Source organism: Protopterus annectens, chromosome 10.part0 (genome assembly GCF_019279795.1).
Source record: "Protopterus annectens isolate FY-2018-M chromosome 10.part0, PAN1.0, whole genome shotgun sequence".
NCBI lineage: Eukaryota > Metazoa > Chordata > Ceratodontiformes > Protopteridae > Protopterus > Protopterus annectens.
The window spans coordinates 1772594737-1772604030 of NC_056744.1; the positions used below are offsets into that span (position 1 = coordinate 1772594737).

At 38.7% G+C, this 9294-nt stretch overlaps 1 protein-coding gene across 1 annotated transcript in view; it reads left to right on the plus strand.

The window, feature by feature from the left end:
• LOC122814487 overlaps window positions 1-4088 on the plus strand; it is a 258829-nt gene extending 254741 nt beyond the window's left edge. Inside the window, exon 5 of the mRNA XM_044087062.1 lies at window positions 3907-4088. Within this exon, the coding sequence (XP_043942997.1) occupies window positions 3907-4088 (182 nt within the window). The remainder of the gene's footprint in view (window positions 1-3906) is intronic.
• Window positions 4089-9294: the final 5206 nt, after the last annotated feature.

Below are 9294 nucleotides of genomic sequence, written 5' to 3' on the forward strand. Positions count from 1 at the left end.
GTATTTGCTGGGGGGCAGCAGGGAAGAACCCCTCTCTTTCAGTAAAACTGAAGATGAATTTGCTGGACAGCAGTTTTGCTATATCTTCTGGCTCTCCATGTAGGTGATTCCATTTATAATCAGTTCTTTATATTGTTTTGAGATTTCAGATGTAGCTAAAGAAAGCCTAGTGGTTGTCCTTTGCCTGGGAGACTATTCTTACCTCAAATTTGGCTTTAGTAGATTTAATTTGACCTCTTAGTTGTTTGTTTAATTTGATGAGAGTGTTTTATGTTGCTGGGTGCAGCCCCTCCTAGTCTTGGCTATGACCTTTTTCCTTTTGTTGCATAACCGGCTTATGATTGAATTCTACCAGGGAGGTTTGTTTTTTGAGTGAATTCCAGGTTTATTTGTGGTGGGCACTGCTGTCTCTATGCTTTTATTGAAATGATTGTACAGGGTTTCTGTGAACGGTTCTGCACAGCACATAGGCAGCTGTGTTCATAGTGTTTGGGAGGGCTTGAAATTTTGCCAGGTTATCACTTAGAAGTAGAAAGTCTGCCTTAGAATACCTCCTAAAAGTTATGGGGTTAGCCTTGTGAGATAAATACTATACCTAATTTGTAGTGAGATACACAGACAAATTTGCTGTTGATGTAATAGTGTTGTTACTGATTTTGTACAAGCGATTACTCACAGAGGATATAGTGTTGTTACTGATTATGTACAATAGACTATTCAGAAAGGATAGCGTTGTTACTGATTTTGTACAAGAGATTACTCACAGAAGATAGTGTTGTTACTGATTTTGTACAAGAGATTACTCACAGAGGATAGTGTTGTTACTGATGTTGTACAAGAGATTACCCACAGAGGATAGTGTTGTTCCTGATTTTGTACAAGAGATTACTCACAGAGGATAGTGTTGTTACTGATTTTGTACAAGAGATTACTCACAGAGAATAGAGTTGTTACTGATGTACAGGAGATTACTCACAGAGGATAGTGTTGTTACTGACTTTGTACAAGAGATTACTCACAGAGGATAGTGCTGTTACTGATGTACAAGAGATTACTCACAGAGGATAGTGTTGTTACTGATGCTGTACAAGAGATTACTCACAGAGGATAGTGTTGTTATTGATGTACAAGAGATTACTCACAGAGGATAGTGCTGTTACTGATGTTGTACAAGAGATTACTCACAGAGGATAGTGTTGTTATTGATGTACAGAGTTGCTACTGATGTACAATAGATTACTCACAGAGGATAGTGTTATTGATGTTGTACAAGATATTACTCACAGTGGATAGAGTTGCTACTGATGTACAATAGATTACTCACAGAGGATAGTGTTGTTATTGATGTTGTACAAGAGATTACTCACAGAGGATAGTGTTGTTACTGATTTTGTACAAGAGATTACTCACAGAGGATAGTGCTGTTACTGATGTACAAGAGATTACTCACAGTAGATAATGTTGTTACTGATGTTGTACAAGAGATTACTCACAGAGGATAGTGTTGTTACTGATGTTGTACAATAGATTACTCACAGAGGATAGTGTTGTTACTGATGTACAAGAGATTACTCACAGAGGATAGTGTTGTTACTGATGTTGTACAAGAGATTACTCACAGAGGATAGTGTTGTTACTGATGTACAAGAGATTACTCACAGAGGATAGTGTTGTTACTGATGTTGTACAAGAGATTACTTACAGAGAGTAGTGTTGTTACTGATGTTGTACAAGAGATTACTCACAGAGGATAGTGCTGTTACTGATTTTGTACAAGAGATTACTCACAGAGGATAGTGTTGTTACTGATTTTGTATAAGAGATTACTCATAGAGGATAGTGTTGTTACCGATGTACAAGAGATTACTGACAGAGGATAGTGTTGTTACTGATGTTGTACAAGAGATTATTCACAGAGGATAGTGTTGTTACTGATGTACAAGAGATTACTCACAGAGGATAGTGTTGTTATTGATGTTGTACAAGAGGTTACTCACAGAGGATAGTGTTGTTACTGATGTTGTACAAGAGGTTACTCACAGAGGATAGTGTTGTTACTGATTTTATACAAGAGATTACTCACAGTAGATAGTGTTGTTACTGATTTTATACAAGAGATTACTCACAGTAGATAGTGTTGTTACTGATTTTGTACAAGAGATTACTCATAGAGGATAGTGTTGTTACCGATGTACAAGAGATTACTGACAGAGGATAGTGTTGTTACTGATGTTGTACAAGAGATTACTCACAGAGGATAGTGTTGTTACTGATGTTGTACAAGAGGTTACTCACAGAGGATAGTGTTGTTACTGATGTTGTACAAGAGGTTACTCACAGAGGATAGTGTTGTTACTGATTTTATACAAGAGATTACTCACAGTAGATAGTGTTGTTACTGATTTTATACAAGAGATTACTCACAGTAGATAGTGTTGTTACTGATTTTGTACAAGAGATTACTCACAGAGGATAGTGTTGTTACTGATGTTGTACAAGAGATTACTCACAGAGGATAGTGTTGTTACTGATGTTGTACAAGAGATTACTCACGGAGGATAGTGTTGTTACTGATGTACAAGAGATTACTCACAGTAGATAATGTTGTTACTGATGTTGTACAAGAGATTACTCACAGAGGATAGTGTTGTTACTGATGTTGTACAATAGATTACTCACAGAGGATAGTGTTGTTACTGATGTACAAGAGATTACTCACAGAGGATAGTGTTGTTACTGATGTTGTACAAGAGATTACTCACGGAGGATAGTGTTGTTACTGATGTACAAGAGATTACTCACAGAGGATAGTGTTGTTACTGATGTTGTACAAGAGATTACTTACAGAGAGTAGTGTTGTTACTGATGTACAAGAGATTGCTCACAGAGGATAGTGTTGTTACTGATGTTGTACAAGAGATTACTCACAGTAGATAGTGTTGTTACTGATTTTGTACAAGAGATTACTCACAGAGGATAATGTTGTTACTGATTTTGTACAAGAGGTTACTCACAGAGGATAGTGTTGTTACTGATTTTATACAAGAGATTACTCACAGTAGATAGCGTTGTTACTGATTTTGTACAAGAGATTACTCACAGAGGATAGTGTTGTTACTGATTTTGTACAAGAGATTACTCACAGTAGATAGCGTTGTTACTGATTTTGTACAATAGATTACTCACAGAGGATAATGTTGTTACTGATTTTGTACAAGAGATTACTCACAGAGGATAGTTTTGTTACTGATGTTGTACAAGAGGTTACTCACAGAGGATAGTGTTGTTACTGATTTTATACAAGAGATTACTCACAGTAGATAGTGTTGTTACTGATTTTGTACAAGAGATTACTCACAGAGGATAGTGTTGTTACTGATTTTGTACAAGAGATTACTCACAGAGGATAGTGTTGTTACTGATTTTGTACAAGAGATTACTCACAGACACTCCTTTAGGAGAGCCCAGAGGTGCAGGATCATCTGATGCATGACGTTATTTTGTCCATCTATTTTCCAGATGCACGCTCTTCTCTAATATGCTTCTCTAAATCAATTAACACCCAGAACATACACACATTTGTTTTTCATGGGCCTAAGAAAGTTTTGACATGCCCATAATTGAGTATTATACAGGTTGAGGTTGTGAAACCTAGGATCCAATGATGTATTTCATAACGTGATTTGTGCTTGCCTTCAGGACCTACTGCCTTCCCCTGCTGTGTAATACTGGTGTATATATTTGAGTGAAATAATGTTCCTGAGTACAAGTCCAGTTATTGTTTTGCTGGAGTAAGTCATCTGTTACTCTCCATCCTGCAAAAAACAAACTTTAGTGTGCACTATATGCAATACATTACTCTAGTCCATGAGTGCTGAATTTGATATGGTTGGTTTATTTCTCTAGATGCAAATATAGAAGAGACAATCCAGAAAGAGAAGGAACAAGACACAATGGGTGATCCCTGCTCAGAAAATAATGACTTGGCTAGAGCAGGTATGTCTATTTTAAAATCATGTCTGCATAATTACACAGAAATTAGAATTTATGTCCCTGGTGGGAAATTCCCAGAAAAAGTCTATCAATAAAATATATGAAAACTTGAAAGGTGCCTTAAAAGAAGGATATTTGAAGGTTGAAAACACTAAGTGCTGTTTTGGCTCCAGGGTACATGCAGTATAGTTTTGTATAAAGTTTCTTGTCGTATGTGTTCTGGTCCTTTCCAGCTGTGATTAATAGGAGTTTTCAGAAAATAATGAGGAATATGATCAGTGATTATATTTAGAAGGAAATCAAGTGTAGTGTATCCTGGGATAAGTTAAAACTTCCAGAACAATGTGGAGTATGAAATCCCCCAGATCCAGGGTCATACTATGGTGCTGTAACTGCCATCACCTTCCCAAATCCTCCCCTGTCCTCCTCACATCTACCTTCTGCTCCCTTTGCCCTCCGTTTTATCCCTGCATCAAACTTAGTGACACCTACTGCTATTGTATATGTTTTGCTAACAGCTACAGGACAGCTAATGATTTTTATGCTCTCTGCATTGTCGAGTTTAATGCATATATCATGTAAACGTTTCTAAACTTATTTTGTACACATTTGCTTTGAATGTACACAAACAGTTTTCTTCAACTTCTGTATCCAGAGGCAGCACCTGGTAAAGGTTCAGGTGGATCAGTGTCTTAACCTGGCTAACACACAAGGAAGAAGAACAAGAGAAAAAAAGAGATAAAAATGTTATGGTGTCATACCTTTTATCATTTTGAAATCTTAATGCAGACTGAACAGTTGTGAAACTTCTCCAAAAAGACAAGTCTGTCCTTATGGATATCAGCTTGACTGAGATGACAAATGTTAGACTAATAATGTGGGAACATATCTGATTCAGCAGCCACTAGTTAAAGATATTGCTGGGTTGGACGTAAACATCACCAACATGGGACAATCATTCTAGTCTCTACAGAATGCAAGGATCTTGTCCTCCCCTTTCCTGGCCATGATGATTCAGCGTCAGCCAGACCAATATCTCCAGTAAGGGTAGATAGAATTCAGTGGTGCAGTGGTTTACCATATGAAGAAGGGCACTGCACTCAAAGTGGTCATCAAGTCATAACTCTTCCCATCCCATGTGGTTACTATCTATTTCTATTTTTCACTTCTTTTTTCTGTTCTCTGGTTCTCTTCTCTCTCACTCTTTTTTCTTAAACCAGCTTGCATAATGGATCTTGTAACCTAAAACTAATGAAATTAACACATCAAAACCTGTATCATGAAGATATGCTGAGTCCATGAAGACCAAGTGGGATTCTTATCCATAACCAAATAATACTCCAGGAATAAACCTCTACAGAGAAGCTGCTGTATCTGAAGCCATCCGCTGCTAAAAGGATGAAAATATGTATAATTTTGCACTTCTGCAGGCACTCACATCACTCACCCTCAAGTACCAGCATGACTCAGCCATAGTCCATGTGGGTGTGAATGACCTGAGATGTACCTCCCTGGACTAAATGAAAAGATAAGTGATTGACCTCAATGAATGTGTGCCACAGGCTAGTATGAGCCTCACAGTGAGCAGCATTCTACCCCTACCAAGAATGATACCACAATACAAACAGAAACTATTTGACTTCCATAACTGACTTAGCTACTGGTGTCATTCCAAGGGGATCCAGTATTTGTCAGCCCGGGATGACATGATCGACAGACCACATTGATTTGGCAGGGATGGTCTGCACCCATCACCTCTAGACTTTAAAATACTGGCCAAGGTATTAGCCACCACTGTAGTGCCCTTTTTAGGCAGTACCAAACCAATACGCCTCCCTTTGTAACAAATTCTTCTAATGTCAAGCAGAAGGTACTACTGCTCAACACTAGGTGTCGCAGAAGGTACTACTGCTCAACACTAGGTGTCGCAGAAGGTACTACTGCTCAACACTAGGGGTCGCAGAAGGTACTACTGCTCAACACTAGGGGTCGCAGAAGGTACTACTGCTCAACACTAGGGGTCGCAGAAGGTACTACTGCTCAACACTAGGGGTCGCAGAAGGTACTACTGCTCAACACTAGGGGTCGCAGAAGGTACTACTGCTAAATACTAGGAGTCTAAACAAGAAACTGCACTCCCTGCAAGCTCTCCTCACTCTGGAGAATGCTGACATCTGTGCAGTTACAATGACATGTTTCAAGGCCAAGGAAAGCATCCCTACAATGTAAGGCTACAATGCCTATCACACATTCAGGCCACCCTCTGAAAAAAAATGAAAGGAGAAGGTGGTTCTATTTACATAAAAAAACAATCACACTTCTAGATTGGTCAAGCAGGATGACTTGCTTGAGCTACTCCATGTCCAGCTGACCATAGGCAAAATCCCCCACCATATCATCACTAGCTAGAGGTCCCCAACCATGAACCATGAAAATCACTCTGCATACCTGAAGTTACTGGAATCACTTACCATTCTGCCCAACACCCTACTCTTGGGTGATTTTAACTACCCCTCCATAAATTGGGAAACATACACAGCCACTAACATGCAGGCTAAGAGATTCCTGGAGTTTGTGAATGCAAATGCTCTGGAAGAGCTGGTCTGCACTCCCACTAGGGGCTCAAATAGCCTTGACCCTAGTGCTGACAAACATGGGGGAGCAATGCATCCCCCCCTGAATAATGCCCACATTGTTAAGATTAGATCATAAATTCATCTCCTTTGAAATAAATATAATGATAGAATACACATCAAACCCTAAAACTCTAAAGAATTTTCCAAGGCAAATTACCTTCTAATTAGTGATTGCATAGGTAATTTTAAAGCACCCTTAACACCAAAAACACTGAAGCCTGTGCAGAACTACACAGGAGTGCCCTGTACAATCACTTAAACAGATGCATAGAAATGGCCGTACATGACCACTACAAAACCCGGTCTAGCCAAAACAAAAAAGCCACCCGGACGGGCCCCTAGCATTAACAGATTACACAACAGAAGGAAGAAATTCCCATCTAGAAGTAAGCGGGAGGGTCACAACAGAGGAAAAAATACTCCATTAGTCTCAACTGGCAAAACGGAACTAGTCAAGTCTACAAAAGCTAAATACCAGTCTAAATTAGCTTCCAAAGCAAAGGATAACCACAAAGCATTTTTTATTTATGTCCAAAATCTTAAGGGAAACACTCAACAATGTGCTGAGTTGGCTGTAGATGGCACTTCCTATATTCAGCCAGAAGAAATAGCAAACCTATTGGCCAATAATTTCAACTCACATTTCACCCCCACCATCTCCAGTCACTCCCCATGAAATACCCCCTACCATTCTTTTGTTTGTTATCACAAAAGAACAAGTGTCAGTGTTTTATCTAAAGCTAGAAACACAACATCAATGGACCCTAACAGCAGGGTGCGGCTCATGCTATTGGGCTGCAGGACTGCAGCCCCCCAGCTAAAAACAAGTAAATAAACAAAATTAAACAAAAAAGAAAAGAAAAGTAAACGCGAGTCATGGAACATCGCACACTAGCAGAATTTCTTGATATCTGGACTGACGTACCCACCACCATTTGTAAAAAAAAATTGCAGATTTTTAGCTTATATTTGTTTTGTTCTGTTCCTCATAAAATCTGTAGTTTCTGTATTTGTGCTTCTTTACACAGTCAGTAGTGTGGTGGTGCAGTGGTAGCATTGTTGCCTGATAGCTACAGGTTCTCTGGTTTGATTCTTGGCTGGGGTGCCTTGAGTCTGCATGTCTTCCCTGTGGGTGTGCTCTGGTGTCCTCCCATCTTACAAAGGCATGTGTTTGGAGTGTTTCTCCCTGGGTCTCTGCTGAAAATTGACTTTTGTTCCAAGTCAGACTTTCCTGGTTAACAGTTGTATAACTAAAAATGACAGGCATTTGAATTTCAGACTTCATATTCTTCAGAAAGTACATGGTAACACAAAACCTTTTATTCTAGCAATTTTCTAAGTTTATAAGATGAATATTTGAAATTTGTCCCTATTTTTGGGATTATATTCCCTCATTATTGGCTTCATCCAGGTTTTTTGTGCTAAGGTTGAGAGCTATGGTGAGAACTGAATCCACTGAATATATTTGAGGGCTGTATTCCCCCATTACTGGCTTTGTCCAGGTGTTTTGTGCTAAGAGGTTGACAGCTATGGTGAGAACTGAATTCACTAAATGGTAGCCATTTAAGTTTCAGTCTTCCCCTCTTTCACAAAACAGCTGATTTGGCATAGTGTTATGTTGCTCTGACTGTTTTACACAGGGTCCTGAGTTCAAGACTTGGCAGTGAAATGCATGATGGTAACACAGCATTTTATTCTAGCAACTTTCCAAGATTATACAAGCAATGTTTAACATGTGTCCCTGGCTTTTGTCCCTCCCCAGTACATTTTGGCTTTTTCCAGATTTCTTGTGCTGCAAAGTTGAGAGATACAGCTGAGTGTCAAGTCGATTTTACAAGGAGCTGAGAGATGCAGGGGAAGAGAAGTTTAGTGCTGCTTATGCTGAGACTGCTTGTCTTGTTAATAGCACAACAGGTAGTGTACTTGCTTTTGATGCAGAAGGCTGTGGGTTCTACTCCCACAGTATGTAGATGCATTGCTGATGTACTGTGTTGTAAATGGGTGGATACTGCCGTCTTCAGAATGTCCTCTTTGGCAAAGATACCTAGTAACTATGAACCCGTCTGTAATTTGCCATCCATTCCCTACTGCAATATTACTAGCTTATCATTTTTTAAATGTAATATAGGCAATTTATTCCTCAAGGGCAACAGGCACTTTATTTGTAGATGAAACAATGAAATATAAAGTTGTTTGCTAGCAGCAACCTCTTCATTAGTTGCAGATCTTTTTAATGTAGAATTATTTAGATGACTTTTACTTCTGCAGAGATTGTCATATTTATTGATACTGGTGGATTGTAGAAGTTTGAGTAGACTTTTATGATGGAAATGTTCTCAATTGGGCAGTTTTGTCATTATTGGTGCATGCATTTTGTTTCATTGTTTACTGGAAAAATGTTCAAAACAATAAATTTAAAACATCCTCTAACAACTGTACTGTATTATTACAAGGAATATAATTTAATGCATAGAAAGGTGCCTCACAGAACACATGTATGTCTTGTGTGCAAGGGGCCTATCATTTGAAAATAGCCCAAAGTTAATCTTTATCTGCCACTAGCCAAATGTATTTTCTTTGAATGTGGGTTTCAATGCTGTTTCAATGAATGTGAGTTTCATGGGCAGAGAAGTTTTAATGCTAAGTCTGTTTTCATTGTGAGACT